The 18,898-nt window shown below is 34.7% G+C and overlaps 1 protein-coding gene and 1 pseudogene across 1 annotated transcript; one reads left to right on the plus strand and one right to left on the minus strand.

The window, feature by feature from the left end:
* Nucleotides 1-1,269: 1,269 nt before the first annotated feature.
* On the minus strand, nucleotides 1,270-3,913 carry LOC134238298 (uncharacterized). The gene is made up of 2 exons (XM_062720423.1): nucleotides 3,663-3,913; nucleotides 1,270-2,561 (listed from the first exon to the last, which is right to left on the minus strand). The coding sequence occupies exons 1-2, from the start codon at nucleotides 3,877-3,879 to the stop codon at nucleotides 1,270-1,272; spliced, it is 1,509 nt and encodes a 502-aa protein (XP_062576407.1). The 5' UTR covers nucleotides 3,880-3,913.
* An 8,714-nt stretch (nucleotides 3,914-12,627) lies between these two features.
* LOC134238299 (uncharacterized) lies at nucleotides 12,628-15,953 on the plus strand (annotated as a pseudogene).
* The last annotated feature ends 2,945 nt before the right edge of the window (nucleotides 15,954-18,898 follow it).

The raw sequence follows: 18,898 nt of genomic DNA on the forward strand, positions 1-18,898 counted from the left end.
TAAATAGATAAGATAAATAATTAATTCATTTATTAATTTTGTAGTTTTAAAGTCATTATTCAATTTTCACTTACCACCTCGCCTTATTTATTTTGTGCCGAGTTTACTATGCAGCTCTGTATTTGTCAAGAAATAGATTGATTTATCTTTAAAATGATTAATTTCATTTTATTTATTTTATTTAAATAATTAGTTCATTTATTAATTTTGAATTTTTAAAGTCATTTATTTAATTTAATTTTCACTTACTACCTCACCTTATTTATTTTGTGCCGAGTTTACTATGCAGCTCTGTATTTGTCAAGATATAGATTGATTTGTTTTCAAAATGATTAATTTCATTTAATTAATTTTATTTATTTTTTCAAGGAAACTATATCGATTTTAAAAACTGCAATTTTCCAAAATTCAGTATTACCCCGGCCGTGTTCTTTTTTAAAAGTTCAAAGTCACTCCAAGTATTTTATGCATTAAATAGGTGTTTGCAAAATAAATAAATTTAGTAATAAATCAAACCAAAGAATAATTAAATAATTAATTTTAAAAAATTGATAGATAAATATTCTTTGAAGCAACAATTTATTAATATTTCATAGTTATTTCAAAGTTATAAAAAGAACACAATTAGTCTCTTAACACTTAAAAAAAAAATACTACCATGTGTTTAAAATAATGTTCAAAAATTTCTTAGGTAAGTAACTCTGTGTATTAAATTGACAATCCCACATCTTAGGTAACCTTACAGTGCTCTGGGAGTGTGTAAACTTCTTTTTGCTTCAATGAACATATACAGGGGCGTACTGGGGCATATACTGTGGTTTACCGTAGTTGCCTGTAGGAAACAGTAGCCATACAGTGGCATACTGTAGGCGTATCGGGGCCTACTGTATGTAACTGTGGCATGCTGGGGATACATACAGTGGCATACAGAGATTTACTGTATCTACAGAGCTAGCATACCGTAGCATACAGTAGATATACCGTAGATTACTGTGAAAATGCTGTAGGATACAGAGAAAGACAGTGGATTTTCATACGGACAGGGGTTTTAAAAGCCAGTAGTGTAGTCTATGACTGATCTATTATATCATTAACAGGTATAAAACAAAATTAAAATTTCAAAAATAAACTATGAACTTTTTCAACAATTGGCACAGTTATATATATTATGACTGACTTTTATAACAAGGTTTAGAGCATCATTTTTAAAAAAAAATCTATTGGCACTTTTACACATTCTTGGACTGTACTGTAACAACAAACATTTCTTCAATCAAATGGTACAACTGACTTGCATATATTCGTCAAAGCACAACAAACATTTACAATTTTGTCTATTGTTGGTGTAGAACCATTTACAGAAATCAAATAGTCCAAAGGCACGGTATCCTGTAATATTTTATACTTGTTTCGAACAAGTCCAATTACACGTTCCACATGAATCCTCACATTGGCTAACTTTCGCGTGCGCTCCACATCTAAGGCTGATAATTGGGTTCTCCCTTTTGTAAATGCACGAATTTTTAACTCGCAGCTTACTTGTGCAAGAGTTTCTGCTAAGTCAAAACCCCTGTCTGCTAAAACAATGTCCCCATACTCAAGTTTGTCTAGCAATTCACAGTCTCTAGTAATATGTTTGTCAGTTGACCGGCCACCGTACCCTTTACTGATGAAGGATATGACTCCCTGTGGTGATATCCCAATTAAAAACTTGACGGTATTATGGTGCTTATATGATGACCAGGTTTGTGCACGGGCTTCTAAATTGGAAGGCCTTTCAATGAAAAGTTCAAAGCAGTCAATAATTATGGCCACTTTAAGTCCAAAATGCTTTCTGAACCCCATGGGCATTGTTAATCTTCGTTCATCCTGGGTTGGCCAGTAAATCAAGGGATGAAGTTTGCAATGTAAGACATGCAATGTAGAAAGAAAGATCCTAGATATACTTCCTGATGATAACCGGAACTTCTCAGCCAAATAACTCACTGGCAAATTGAGTTTTAAACGCATTAAAACCATCAATAGTTTCTGGAACTTTGACAGAAAACTCTGCTTTCCCTGGGGGATTGCAGACTCAATAAATGAAAACAAAATCATCAAAACGGAAAATGCTGGAAGTCCTGTAAATAGCTTAACTTTCTCATCATCGTCCTTAAATGTGTCTTCTGATATGGTAACACTGGCTAGTTTCTCCCTCAGCTGGATATTTTCAACTGTCAAACGGTTAAGTTCAGAGTTCATAGCACCTATAACATCACTAGTTAAGTCTGTTTGGGTGCATTTCCCGATGTCGGTCTCGGATTCTGTCACATCTGAATCAGAAGCACTGGTAGAACTGGTTGAATCTACACCGACACAAGCCTCTTCACAGAGTTCAGATTCCCGGGCGTCGAACAAAGATATCAAGGACTTAGCAGCTTCCACACACTTAATGCGCCCTTTCCTCTCTTTTAGTCTCTTTCCTCTTGTTAATGTGGGCGTGGCCAGTACTTTCTGGTGTCCAAGGTTTAAAGATGGCCCCCAGTCAAGGTCTGCCTCTCTATAGAGTGGTGCTGGCTTTCCTACAATTGTTTCAAGTTATTAGGAACAGACTGTCCACAGTTTGAACAATAATTGTTTAAACTGGTATTGAAATAACGTTTCATCCAGTTTTAATATCAAATAAAGAACTTTAAGATAACACACAGTCAGGGGTCTCTGTAATCTTTTATGCATACAAATTTTAGCAAGGCATAAAACAAGGGCCAACTTTTTTTGTCTTTTACCACTATTAACTTCTTTCAGTTCCAATTTTTTTGCTAATAATACTACAATATGTAACGATTTAGAATATCTTATCTTTAATATCATTTCTCTTTAATTAATTGTTCACACATTATCTACACTTATTCTATAAATCTTATCTGTATATTAATCGCCCCTCTTATCTAACCCCCTGCTGATCGTAATTACCTGTGTATTGACTCCTGATCTTAAGGATCTTATAATGTGCTCCTGATTGTCAGGAGCGGATCTTAAGTATATATAGCGCGACAGAATGTTAGAATTAGAGATACGAGATATAGAAAGATATGATATAAAAACGAGATTACTGATATGTAGCGATATAGATTTTACATGGATTATTAATTTTGCCTTTGATTTGGATTTTTATGTGATTGTTTACTTGGATTGTATATACTGTGAATTATTTTTCCTGGATGTTTTTATTTGTGACGTGTGGTGTAAATAAACTGTAGAATAGACGAACTTGAGTCTCATTTCAATATATGAGGAGAAATTAACGCTACCAAATAGAGATATTAAAGACTGAGGACAAAATGTGAATACGGCCGCTCGGTCGGCGCTACAAATACCCTTATTTCAGAATACAATGATATATTAAACAATGGGGTGGGGGGGCATTCAATGAACACTTTCAATAATAAATGTTTTGTCTGAAAAAAGTGGGAGGGGTCAGGTCCCCTCCTGTTGTTACATGCCTGTGTATTGTCTAATATTTCATTTTTAAAAAATGTCATTCAAATAACGAGTAAATGACACGTTGTACTAACTAGTAATCTACGAAAGTACAATTTTATAGAATTTTTTTTAATGAGGGCATGTCTAATCCGAGACTACAAAAAAGAATTCATACATTATTATTAGACAAAACCGTTTACCTGATTCAAAATGGTCGGAACAGACTCGTACATAGGGGTAAGACGATGGTGTCAAATCTGCCCTGCTAATACGTGAAAGCCATAATCTCCTCCGTCTCTCGGACATTTCCTGTGTTTTCTCACCATGGTTTGTAATTATGGCGGGTAAACGATAAAACGATACTTTATCCCTCCCCCAAGTGTTCGTACAGCCAATAACAGCACAGTAGTTAACCATTGTTTACATAAGTTTACGCTTCGGCGCTTTTCCCCAGTTTCACCTTAAAGATGGCCGCCGCTATTAAAACCGGAAGATGCCTGACGTCACATAAAAACTATCTATTATTGGTGTGTTGAAAAAAAAAATATCATTTCAATTCAGGTAATGAGAAACTTTTATTTTTTATACAGTGTATCTTCTTTAATTTAATTTCAGACTTGCACACAAATGGGATCACCTGAACTCGAAGCCTTTGATGGATTCATTGAAAGTGTATCATTCGAAAGGTATTTCACGTTATTGATTAATAAACATAAGTTAACATTTTAAGGATAAGATAGAGAAAGTGAGAAAAAATTATTTAGATTGTGGGACATAAATTGTCGGCAGGGTATTCCACTGCGTTCCCATCGTGGCGATAATACATGTGACTACATTTTAAATATGGGGAATTTGGAAAAAAAACTATTGAAGATTTAGATGACCTTAAGGAGCATCTGCAACCATGTAAAGTGTTTACAGTTTTCGAACCGTACATTGTCATGTGTATACAGCCATCTAATGGCTTTAATAACCAGCGTTGTTATGAATCCAGTAACATGACAACATTTGAGGTAATAAATTATATTTTGGAGTAAATCATAACTAAAACTACATAATAATGTTATATAATGGTATATAATACTCAATACACTATTTGTATACAAAAAGAGAAAGGGAAACAACGAAAGCCCGAATTTAAGGAAAAAAATCACCACCGAGGCAGGAAATTCCATACTACATGCCAATGCAAATGTTGACAATGCAATAGAAAGTCTGGAAAACTACATACCTTCCATTGAACAGAGTCAATCGTACTTGTTCAAAAACATAATCGTAAAAGAAATTGATGGGGTTAAATATCTTACAACTACCTCAGAAAAGAAATCTCAAGCATTATTGACATGGGTGAAGTTAGAAAGTTATGAATCGGGAAATTGTGATGTCCACATGAGTATTCCGTCATAAATACGTAAAAGATGTGCCAAAACTGCAAAGATAAAATCCCAGATACTTTACTAACAGACACATCGTTTAAATGTCCGCACTACCAGATTATGAACGGAAAACAAACAAGCATCAATATTATTCTTTAATTGACACTTAAACGTGAGAGCAATCCGACTTTGTCCATTGTTGTCAATGATTTTGCAAGACATTTCTTCATCTCCATTGGTAAATAAAATGAACATAAAACAAATCTGCTGGAGGAGAATATACTCACCCTTGCCCTAGAAGTTAAGTTACCCTCAATTAATATTTATGGTTGAAACTCATAAACGCAGCGACATTATCTAACAAATCAAATCCTTACAGAGGTTATAAATATGTAAGTTGACCTTCAAAGAATTGGGATTTGTGTTATTTTAAATATAGCCCTGTAAAATGTCTGTTTTCTGAGAGGAATAATTAAATTTTGTCAAGAGTTATTTAACCCTTGTGTAACTCGTTTTTGCTTCCTGTGAAATATAGTGTTTGCGGAAGCAGAAGACGATCAGAAATGGTTTTCCGCTTTACGTAACATTACCGATTCAAATTGTTCGGAGGATTTAATCAATTTTCATTTTGCAGATGTCCATAACATGCACGTTATTCTAACAGAAAGTTGTCTTTTGTCAGAATAATTTGACAATTTGGATATATGTTACACACATTTTAATATTTGTTGCAATGCAACACTGATGTGAGAAAGCAAAAACATGCCAAGTGTCCTTGTTAATATTTCACACGAATCCAGCATATTGTCAACACTAGATTGACAGCTCAAATTATATAGTAAAAATCTGCACAGCTATAACACTTTACACGTAATGCTAGACTTAATCGACTTTCAATGAAAAATAGCAGCAAAAACTAACATCATGGATGACGATTTCCAGATTCCGTGAAACAAAGGAGCCTTATCACAGATAGATGATTTGGATTTAACAATCCGTTTACAGGACGCAAATGCTACATACAACCGAGCTACACAAAATGGATTGCTGAAATCCTTAAAACGTAAAGAAAGCCTCGACCTTTCTAAAAAAAAAGGTGAGAGTTTAATTCACGGCAACAGGACCGGGTATTACCCTACTTGGTATAACGTAAATACAAAGTATTTCCTTCACTTACCTAATCAGCAGGAGGAGCCTAAATTCAGACGTTTCTGGAAAGACCAGAACGACGCCATCCAAAAACAAGCCTCGCAGAAGGTTATAGACTTCCATGAAAACCAAATAAAGGAAAAGGAAAATGAAGCCAACAGGGCTGAGAACATTAAGCGTGTAGTTTTTGCTACTGAGGAAATTACTGATTCATTTGTTTCGGTATTGTCATACAATAAACCCACTAGTTTATATTATGTATCATTCTTTAATTAGTTCCGACATTTCAAAATGCGCATACTCTCACTCAAGAAACACAGACCACTCAAAATAGACTTACCGGTACCAATGAAAAAGGATGAGGATATATCCTGTAAGCAGGAACAAAGTATGGTTCCTGATTCAGAAGATGAGGATTATTATGTTTGATGACCCGGCACTCACAAACATTGTGTCAAAAACTGTCAACAAGTTTGACCTTGAATAACATAAAAGACTAAAAATTCCATTAGCCGTGAAGGAATGTCGTACGCCATAACCTCAGGGAAAAAACTACCTTCAGACATGAAATGGCAGTTGGAATGTAGCCCTTATCTAGGGGATCCCGAGCTTACAAAATCCTTAAAGAAGTTTGGGACAATTAAAACCCAGCCCATGAAGGAAGAATTTCTAAAATCATCAGTTGATTTTTTGGATAATCAAATCAACGACCAGTTCAGGGAAATCCGGGAAGAGGCGTTATGTATGAGAAGAAAAACAACTCCCGCTGCATGTTGGGCTAAAGGCGAACTTAACAACAAAACTAGAGAGTCGAATGAGAAATTCGACCAACTCCTGTTGGAATTTAAGAAGAACATCAAATCGAAAAGGAGCACAGTCAATCATTAACCGTATTGAGTCCGTGAGACATATCCACCCTGGAAAGAAAGGAACAGAAATTCCGTCCGTACTAAATTCTTTCATAATTTTGTGACTGACTAACTTCTCGTTTCAGTTTGTACACATGAAATGATAAAACTACATTTTTGTTTCGATTTGGATGAATTAAAGAGGTAAACAAGCTTGCAATATATTTTTTGATAACTAAAAATTTTTTTGGTCTGTTTGTCATACGCAATGGGGTTTTATGTAGCACGTAACCTATCACGTGCGCTGGTTCTTAACGACGTTCGATCCTGATATTTATAGTCTTAAACTTTTTTTGCCAAGTATATTTTTAGTTTCTACATACATAGCTTAATTAAAATTCAAATCAAAAAATGGGGGTCAATATGTTTCTTTTAGCCCTACAGTAAATTTAATATGACCTTTCTGCACTGAAATCTGTATCTTAATTAAAATTTTCATCTTCAACGTTTTCCATCCAATATTTTTATCCAATGAAAGCATGAAACAAAATGAACTTTAAGTCTGTTTAAAAAAAGAAACTTACAAATTGTGACTAATAAAAAGTTTCAAATTACTTTGCATTATCAATTATTTGACCTTTCTGCGCTAATGACATGTTATTTTTCCGGCATTGAAAATATAATAAGCAAGAAAATTATTTTAAAGTCTTAAACTTTTTTCTGATTTTAAGCACACAGGTCAAAGTTACCTCTAATATTTAGAAAAGAACATCAAAACTGGGGGTATATGATGTTATTCTTCAGATATTACTAAAAGGGTGTGAATTTTACGTTTAAATTTGCTTAATTTTTTCTCGGATTTTCAGAATATATTCGCTATATGTGTCACACTTTGCTGATAAAATTCGTAAGAAATAATTTAATAGATATTTCAAAACCAGCATAACATATTTCACTGCAAAAATTAGCTTTGTTTGCAACCAGCATGGAAAAATAGGCATCCGAAATTAAGAGTACTGCTATAGTTCAAATGGAAAAAACCTGACCATTTTCGTCTAAAAACCTTCCGCCACAAAATATAGTCCATAGCTTAATTCTACTTGAATGAAATTTAATCGCGTTTTTTCATTGAATATAGTTTAATTTGTATTGTAGAATTAAGTTTTATAATTAGAACCTAAAAATGATGCTTAATTTTATAAAAAAGGACCAGCGCGAAATACGATCAAGATATCAGGATCGACCGTCCTTAAATACATTAATATCAGAATGGCACGTCGTTTTAATCGCAACGCAAAACCAAACCGCGAATTGCGCAGGGCTAATGATAAAAAATCCCATAAAGAAAGAAGAGAGAAAACAAAAGTCCTCTTAGCTCAGGAACATGTATTTAATCTCACATGGGACAAATTGGCTGATGAAGAATATCTTTTGCAGGCGATAGGACTAAAATTCATTCCCTCGCCTAGTTTAGGCAACTCCAAAAATTCACTCATAAGAGATTTCAATGAATTTTCTAGAAAACTGATATGCTGATACAAGTTCTGTTGATGTTTTATGTATTTCTGTTATGTCACAAATTTGTCTTCGTACTTGTGTTTTATGCGCATGCTCAGTCTTATATAAATTCATGTCTTCCGTCAGCTTGTTGTCTGTCTCTAACTTCAGTCTAAGTCAATTACTGGTCATTATCAACATGGTGGCAGCGGAGAAAGTAGTTTGGCAGAACTGAAACAACTTATTTTGATTACGTTTTATACTTGAAACGTGTAAGTATCAGTGAAATTGATACAAATAACCACTCCACGTGTGACCGATAAAAAAGTATGGCGCCCCCTGACGAGAATGAGGAAGCCGCATAAGAGCAACAAGCTACTCCGAGAGCTTTGATTAATCCAAACTCACGATTACCATCGGAATTAAACCTTCTTTCTGGTGATGTGTCGGAAAACTATAAGTCTTGGAAACGACAAGTACAAAGAACCACGTACTCTAACTCTTGATTCCCGCCTACATTTTGCACCCTTCAAATTCAATTTCAATGGCAATTTGGCCATTAAATCTTGGTTTAGTACAAAGAACAGTTCTATGGTTATTGATTAATCATTTTAATTCCAGCTCTAGATAGTAAATGATCATTAATTTCAGCTCTCAAAAAAGGGGGGTAGACGATATTTTCTAGTGAAATCGAATTTTCAAGAATCACTTTATTTTGAAATAGTCTTAAATATGATTAAATGTATTTCATATCTTTTCTTATGCTTTACACAAATAAATAAAACATAAATAAATTATTAAAATACAATTATTTAGTTGTAAATAGCTTTAGAATTGGTGAAAAATCAACATTTTTTCGTTTTTTGTCTATAAACATATGTTCCCCCCCGTGAAACACAAAAAGCTTTGGCATAAATTTGTAAAATGACAGTCTATATTACCCGTAATAAGGAATTTGTGTTTCATGGGGGGGGGAAAGATGTTTTAAAAATATTTTCCGTTTTCCATTGATTTCTATAGTGAAATATTCGAGTTTATCCATGATTATAGAGTTATATTTCTTTGGTATCCCAAAAAAGTAACGTTTTATGAAAATTCATATAAATATCTATAAATATTCTGAAAATCATTCAAATATGTTAATTTTTGAAATTTGACTTAAAGCTAGGCGGGAGAACAATACTATCGTTCGTGGTTCTTTATCTGATAGCAAGCGGAACTACTGCATTATCGGAGGAAATTCAGACTGCAACGATAATCAATTGTTGAGGTGAGAGACTTTTGAAAATTTATGATCACTTTGAATGGGCACCTGGTGAGGATAAGAACAAACCTCAGGATGTGTTTAATAAAATTGAACAGTACTGTAATCCTCGCAAAATCGCAAAAATTTTGGAGTACTAAGTATTTCGAACCTTTTGACCAGTTTCTCACTGAATTGCGTATAAAGGCAGAGTCATGAAATTCAAAGAGGAGGATCGCATGATTAGAGACAAAATTGTTTTCAGTTGCACAGGAAAAATGCAGCAGCTCTTATTGAGGGATGATGATTTGGACCTCAAGAAAGCAATTAAGATTTGTCAGTCCTTTGATCAGGCTAATCAACACATTTTTGTGTTACAGGTAACAGGATATTCTTGATCTACGTTTGAAACAGTAAAATCAATCAATGAAAAAATATATATATAAATATAGGGAACCCCGATCCTTCAACTGGCGTCGGAATTTCATAAATATTATGGATTCTGTTGAAAATTACGCCAGACGATGAGCTAGATATAAAAAAGAAGACATTGACACCTTGTCAGAATGGATTAAATGTACCAGATCCATGTTAAAGTCACGTATTAAAAGATTGAGGGGCAAAATGAAAACCATCTATCCTTCTGTGTTCAATAAACCAGAAGTGAAAAAAGAATTAGATAGATTACACGATCAGTACGTACTGGTTCCTGCCGACAAAGCAGGTAACAACATTGTCTTCGTTTGTAAGGCTCATTTTATAAATTGCATTCTAGAAGAACTTGGATTTAATTCTACAAGTGGTAATCCTACTTATACACATTCTTCTCTTTCTAAGGAAGAAATTCTTCAAAATCAAAGGTACATGTTCTGTGAACACTGACCAAATATTTTTGTCAATCCAACTAAAACACTATGCATATACATGTAGTCTGGTACCACCCCATTCACAGTGACAACATTTTGAGGCCTTTCACATGAGGATTTCTTCCTTCTAGTTGCAAAGTTTCAACTGTACAGTCAAAGATTCCTGAAAGGAAGGAAAGGAAACAAAATATTTATGTAGGACTCTAAAGAGCGATGAGACTCCAAAGTCCGATGGTCTGCACCAATTCCTGATAATGTGGCACGTCAAAGCCCGATGGTTTGGCAAACAATTAACGTAATCATTGTACATGTACTACTGCGCCAAATCTCAATGCCAAGAAAAACATGGAACAAATGCAGTATGCCGTAGGGGAGTGGCCTGCTGATGGAAATCGTTTATAAATATAATGCAAACGAAGAACATAATAGAGCCAAAGAAACCGTGGAACAAGTATAAGAAGGGGGGCAAAGAAATATGTGCATATCCTGTGTATGGAAATTTATCATTCATACTGTTGGACGTAAGTAAACTTAAAATACATTGATTTAACAAGCATCGTGACTTGCATTTGTAACTGTTATGCCAGGTTTATTATAGACATTTATTAATAGTTTTAATATAAAGAATAATTATATGGAAACAGCAATACATTTTCTCTTTTTGTCTATGTTATTAGTTACATAGAATTGGAGAATGCTCTGCATGAGCTCTATATAGAAGTTGTTGTTTATTTATTTTTACAGTTCGTGAATTGCAATTAATTTTTTAAAAATATGTTATATTGTAACAACATTTGCACTATATTATATACAACTTGCACAAGAACGAATTACATGGTTGACGGTCTGCCTAGATTAGTCATAGAATAGAGTTTAACTGCCCGAGAATAATTGATTTCTCACAGGGAAGAACTGAATAGCAACATTTGGAGAATTCATTGAATTTTGAAGTTGCTAATTTGTATGTCTTAATAATTTAGCATTACTTAATGTTTTAAATATTATTGTGTTAAACAATATCATAATGTCTTCAAAATATGCATTATACAAGAGTCCAGCATTTCCCAGACAGTGATGTTCTAAGCTGAATCTATTTTAAAAGTTGTTTTCAGCAATTAGAGTTTGTAACCACATTTAGAATCCTTAATAGGAACCTTATCAGATGTCCATGTACTTCCAAAAAAATGAAAATGGTAAGCAAGCAATAACTTTCCAAATTTGATCTTGTACGAGGGTCATTCAAAAAGTTCGTAGACATTTGTCCTAACTTTTTTCTTAAACGTCATATTATATCCAAAGAATGAGTGCACTTAAGTACGTCATTTGGAACCTTTTCGGCTACCCATTTTAAGCTTAACATTACAATATATCGCTAAATTAATCTATGATTAATGTGTAAGAATATGCTTTTGATATTTATTTCTAGAATTTTTTGTCATATATATTTCTATGATTACAGAAAATGTAATTGAAAAGAACACGTTAAAGCCTTCAATTCCGGAAATTTGAACGGGACCACTTTTGAATCTAAGGTATCCACAAATAGGCGGTAATATTTTAAGTGAGATCTCGCGTGAAGTGACGAGATTAGTAGAACTTGTCACATTCGCTGTTTGGCTGCCGAAGCGAGTTGACGGTACCGCAGAATTTCTATTTTGCTCTCCACGCCCATGCTGTAGGTGAGTTTTTAATTTATTTTAGGTTAAACCTATAGGATTCCACATTTTTAATAGGTGTTCGGCAGTGGCCGTGTATTTGTAAATGTGTGGCAATTGAATAGATTCGGTCTATAGGATTGCATTGCACGCTTTTCTTACTTTTCAATGGCATTGGCCATGTGATAATCGTATATGGAGATTGTGGCAATGGAATAGGTTTAGCCTATAGGATTGCGCAATGTTGTTTTTATTGTTCGAGATATTAGAGTTAATAGTGTTGGGAGTATTTTGGAATTCTTGCGGTGCGGATTGCACGTGCCTTGTCCGAGTTCAGTTCACTGTATATATACGAGCATGTATAGGGTGACGCAGTTTATATAGGAAGGCCTATATATTGGGTACGCAAAAAAATGTTAAATTTATGTTAGATTGCTATTAGGAGTATGTTTTGTTGTAATACTGTGCTTTAATTTGAGTTATATATCAATATGTATATTTGACATTAATTTTTATCCTTAATTTTATAGGATGAGTGTACTAAAACCCAAACATTCCCTGGTTGGGAAATCTTTGGTACCGCTGATTTTAAAATTCAAAGCACAGGAACATAGAATTGATGAGGGCGACCTGAATAGATTGAAAACAAGAGGCCCAGGGGCCACAGCGCTCACCTAAGCACATTGGCTAGGAAAAAGCACAAATCAGATCAGAAATGAAAGTTTACTGGGGGGGGGGCTTGAATTTTAACCCCCAAGGGGTTTGTGATTTGAACAAACTTGAATCTACACTACCTAAAGATGATTCCACATTAATATCACCAATCATAGCTTTGAAGTACTTGAAAAGATGATTTTAAAAGGTTTCCCTATAAATTCCTATATAAACTTTGGTCGGCCATTTTGGCCCCACCCTAGCCCTGGGTGTCATGGTTTGAACAAACTTGAATCTACACTACCTGAGGATGATTCCACATGAGTTTCATTTTTCCTGGCCCAGTGGTTCTTGAGAAGAAGATTTTTAAAGATTTTTCCTATATATTCCTATGTAAAACTTGGGTCGGCCATTTTGGCCCCACCCTAGCCCCGGGGGTCATGATCTGAACAAACTTGAATCTACACTACCTGAGGATGATTCCACAGGAGTTTCATCTTTCCTGGCCCAGCGGTTCTTGAGAAGAAGATTTTTAAAGATTTTTCCTATATATTCCTATGTAAAACTTGGGTCGGCCATTTTGGCCCCACCCTAGCCCCAGGGGTCATGATTTGAACAAACTTGAATCTACACTACCTGAGGATGATTCCACATGAGTTTCATCTTTCCTGGCCCAGTGGTTCTTGAGAAGAAGATTTTTAAAGATATTTCCTATATATTCCTATGTAAAACTTGGGTCGGCCATTTTGGCCCCACCCTAGCCCCGGGGGTCATGATTTGAACAAACTTGAATCTACACTACCTGGGGATGATTCCACATGAGTTTCATCTTTCCTGGCCCAGTGGTTCTTGGGAAGAAGATTTTTAAAGATTTTTCCTATATATTCCTATGTAAAACTTGAGTCGGCCATTTTGGCCCCATCCTAGCCCCGGGGGTCATGATTTGAACAAATTCGAATCTACACTACCTGAGGATAATTCCACATAAGTTTCATCTTTCCTGGCCCTGTGGTTCTTGAGAAGAAGATTTTTAAAGATATTTCCTATATATTCCTATGTAAAACTTGAGTCGGCCATTTTGGCCCCACCCTAGCCCCGGGGGTCATGATTTGAACAAACTTGAATCTACACTACCTGAGGATGATTCCATGTGAGTTTCATCTTTCCTGGCCCAGTGGTTCTTGAGAAGAAGATTTTTTAAAAATACCATTAATTTTCTCTAATTCATAATTATCTCCCCTTGGAAAAGGGCGTGGCCCTTCATTTGAACAAACTTGAATCCCCTTTACCTAAGGATGCTTTGTGGCAAGTTTGGTTGAAATTGGCCCAGCGGTTCTTGAGAAGAAGTCGAAAATGTTAAAAGTTTACGGACAGACAGACAGACAGACGGACGCCGGACAAAATGTGATCAGAAAAGCTCACTTGAGCCTTCGGCTCAGGTGAGCTAAAAAGGGCACTGTTTAACCAGTTATATTTGGATTAGTTAATATATGGTTTTCATTGCATGTGGCCTATTTATGAGCGGGGAACATCAACCTGAATGCATATCTTGTGACTGTGCCATAACTTTAAATCATATACTTTTAGAATGTTCTGATTTCACACCTGTTCGAAATAAACTTTTTTATGGTATAAAAACGATGCATGATCTTTTTGCAAATGTAACTCCTAGCACTATTTTACAATACCTGCAGGATACAGATTTTTACAATAAGATTTAAATGTCAATATTTTTATAAACATTGTTATCTTTGCATATTTGTATTTAACTGTTTTTTTATTTTTAAATTCAAAGTCCGTCGGATGGGACGTTAAATGGTGCCCCGTGTCAAGGGTAACAACCCCCTTGGCACGCAAAAGATCGTTTCTCTGGAGTTCGAAAAAGAGTAGGCTCACTGGGGGCCGCCAGAGAAACCCAAAGCTTTCAAAACCGTTCATACAATATTTAAATTACTCCGCCGAAATATGGCTGAAATATTGCCGACTCGGCGTAAAAAAGCAATAATCAATCAATCAATCATTGCATGTGGAATTTTGTATTCACTTGCTAGTAAGATCTTGGTTTATATTTATGTAGATATAGTCAGGATGAGTTGAGATCAGAGTTTGAAGGACTCACAGGAGAGAACCCAAGAGACATTTTGCTCCTGGCTGGGAGGGAAGAGGATTTTGATAGTTTGGTCATTTTGATTCATTTTGCTTTTGCACGTGCGAATCTGGTAGGGGCACCAAAAGGTAAAAAATGAGTGCATGCTTCCACTTCTGAAGTTAATAAAACAGTTGCTTCTGTTAGTATTAGTGGAATTGTGGCCATCTACCTAAGCTGCTACAGCTTCTAATTCTACTAGCTCATCTGTGCTGCAGCATCTAGCGTTTCTAGGGCATCATATTTTGATATGCTTCACTTTGTAGACTTTATAGAATATGGGAGATATATACAGTGTATATAAATATATATATTTATATATAAACATTGCAGATGAGGTATATGGGAACTTAGAATTACATTTTGTATATCTTTAGGTGACAAGAATAAGGAAACCAGATTGAGGGATATAGAGAAGATGGAATCCATTAAAGAAAAATCGGGGGAGGATCAGGTTAAGACAAGTTCGTCCCAATCATACGCAGGCGCATGTCCTCTTAGCTGCGTTGGAAACACTTGTTGATGTTGTATTTAGAAACTCTCATAAAAATGATTTTTTTTTTTCGAAAGCATTTAAACATTGTAAAAAGTTTGAAAATTTTAAAGATTTATGTGGGTTTACTATGAAATTGTTTGGTTCAGCTAAGGATAAAAAAATTGCTAATGTTGTAGCTGATTGGCTTAAGGGGAAGAAATATGAAGGGTCTGGGGTAGCTGAGGAAAAAGAGAATGTTGGGCAAACTAATTACAAAAATTTGGGAGATTAGTCAGGAATGCAGTCTAATCCTTATCTTTATGTACAATTGATGGGACAGCCACAGTTCCCCTTTTCACCTTATCTTGTGCCATATGGGGGTACCCTGCCCAGGGTTTTGGGTTTCCTCGTCCTTCAGGTAGAGGTATGGGTGTGCGCCCTCGTAGAGGAAGTTGTTTGTTTTGTAAAGATTTGGGACATTTTATAGCGGATTGTCCAAAAAAGAAAAAAGAAAATGTTTTGCATACAATTCCTTCAACTCGGGGGTTTCTAATGCCCTTTGTGATTTTTCACATGAGTTGAGGGTTCAGTATCTTCCTCTGTTATTAACTTATAAGCATCCTTTTTTTATTCATTTTGGATTTCAGATTGATTGACTGATTGATTATTGTTATACCTTTAGAAATTTGTTCCTATACAATTCTTTACGAAAAAAAAGTCTAACATTTTTAATGTTTTGCTGAGCGGGCATAAAAAAATCGATGTTGGACCGCTGAGTGAGATGTTGGACCGCTCGGAGAGATGTTGGACCGCTTACGTCACAGAGTGGGCGGAGCTTAATCTCATTTTCTTTCGCTGGTGTTAAACAGTGATAGATCTCGTGTTACATCACGGAATAAAGTACAAAAACATGTAAATAAAAAAATAAAATGAAAGGTATAACAAAACATTTATTGACAGAGTTCTCGGGCAAAATGCGTTTTGTCGAACCCTCGAACCAAACTGTCTGCCGTCGGCCTAACGGCCTCAGGCAGACAGTTTGGTTCTTGGGTCCGACAAAAAGCATGTTGCCCTCGAACTCAGTCAATAAATGTATAATGTTCTACACAGAATCGGCAATATTTCAGCCATATATCGGCGATAAAAAGTAAATCATGTGAGCAGTTTTTAAAGTTTTGGGTTTCTCTGACGGCCCTCAATGAGCATACTCTTTTTCGAAAATCAGGGAAACGATCTTTTGCGTACCAAGGGGGTTGTAATCCTTGACACAGGCCACCATTTAACGTCCTTTCCGACGGACCTCAAAATTAAAAAAGTAAAGCTGTTCAATCAAAATAATTAAAAATAGTTTTCATTAAAATACATTAATTTAGATTTTACAGTAAAAATCAGTTTTCTTGCAAATACGTTAATATTGTAAACGGATATTTTGAAGGTCATGCATTATATGTATATTATTAAAGAGTCTACTACGTATGGGCGAAAAATCAGAACAATCTAACAGTATGTGTTGTACAGTAATTACACAGTCACAAGATATGCGTTCCTTGTTGAGTAGATATGAATGAGTGAACCTTGAATGTCCAATACGAATTCTTGAAATAATAACTTCATCCTGACGTTTCAAACCAAAATTAGATGATTGATTAACTGTGTTCTGTATTGCGTAAAGTTTATTATTATCGCAAAAATTCCAATATATTTGCTATAAAGAATTAATTTAATTTTTTACTAAAAATTTCAAATCAGTATAAGGAAATTTAAATTGAACAATTTCATACGGAAGTGCTTTTTTCGCAGCACTGTCAGCCTTAGTATTACCAGAAATACCAATATGACTTGGAATTTAACAAAATTCAACAACTTTACCTTGATTTGTGATATTACAGTATTTGGTTAAAATATCTAAAATATAAGGGTGATCAATGTTCATACTGCTTATTGATTGTAAACAGGAGAGGGAGTCTGAAAAAATTGTAAATAAAATATCACTAGATGATTCTATATATCCAAATGCAAGTTGATTTCAGAGTGAAGTGTTCGTTAAGAAGCAAAAATTTTGTCTTGTTATACCAGATTGGGAATTGAAGACCGGTTTTGATCCAGAATCTATTGTTCAAAGAGAAAAGGATGAAAAATGGGTTAATTACAGGGGTGAGAATGCTCAACCCTTGACTTGTGTGACTGCTGAAGACGTTGCTAAGAAAAATGTAGAATTTAATTTGGAAAAATTAAGATTTCGGGATCCTAATTATTTTTTCCCAGGAAATTTACATTCATATTTGCATGAGTGGGAAAATATAGATGCCCAAGGTAATGTTCTTGAATGGCTAAAGGAAGGCATTGATGTTAAAAAGTATTGTGGGTTTAAAAAAAATGTATATTAATGACAGGTGATGCTCTTTAAGTGCTCGAGTTTTCCTATTTTACCTAATACTTACTACCCGAGTCACTTTGAGAATGTCTCACTTAGGATACGTCAGATTCTTACTAGGAAAACCCAAGGATTTGTGCAAAAAGTTCAGGGTTTTCAATTACATATTCATGATTTTGTTAAAAATCACAAAGTTACTAAACCGCTTCCAAGAGCACAGAGAAATAACATTATTCCACACTTAAATCAAGAAAATACATATACAGTTAACTATTCAGATGAAGAGAGATATAATCTTGCAGTGAATTTAGTGCAAACATTTAAACAACTCAGAAATTTGTATCAAGAGGATGCGTCTTCTTGGCTTCATCAAACAGTAAATTTTGGACCTCATTAAAAGGAAAAGATACAAGTACAAGTACGTTTTCCATTCATGTTTATTATAATAATGTTTTCTCAGTTTCATTATTCTAAAAGCAAATTAAACTGCCTGTCCGTTTGATTTATTAATTTATGTAAGGTATTCTATCGCATTTAAAAATTCTGTACTATTTAATTTATTATTCATTGAGTCTATAACTAAACTCATCTTTGGGTCATTTTTGTGTTGTACTTTATTGACTTTATCTCTAAGGAAAAGGGTCCCAATTAAGAGTCCACCTAAAACGAAGACTAGGAAGGGGGCTTGGGAACTGTGATCCCTAGTGGAATTTGTTGCTTTACATAAAGACTTAAATGTACTGGTTGGAAGAAACTGGTGAGAGAATTCTGTAAAAGAGTTAATTCAGATTTGAAATTCCATTATTGGACACAGAATGAAAGATTCCATGTGGACCAATCACAATCAAAAGTGAGGGTGACAAAAGGCTTCATGTGGTAAAACATAAGTCTCGTGAAGACAGCTTTATATTCACGGCCAGACGGGCATTCTTGCCAGCCGAAAACAAGCAGTCCATTAAACTGAGACTTTTTCAAGTGAATGTGGGACTACCTCCCTTTACATATAAATTCTATTTTCTTATGTGTTGATATCAAGAATGGTCTTAACCTTGTTCATCTGTATATATATTTAATTTTCATGATATATAAGTTATGTAATGTTATCCTGTTTCATTATTTTTGTTTTTACTTTGAATATTTGTTGATGATCTAC

This window comes from Saccostrea cucullata, unplaced genomic scaffold (genome assembly GCF_032062105.1).
Source record: "Saccostrea cucullata isolate Sc308-1 unplaced genomic scaffold, CSIRO_AGI_Scuc_v1 ctg3261, whole genome shotgun sequence".
NCBI lineage: Eukaryota > Metazoa > Mollusca > Bivalvia > Ostreida > Ostreidae > Saccostrea > Saccostrea cuccullata.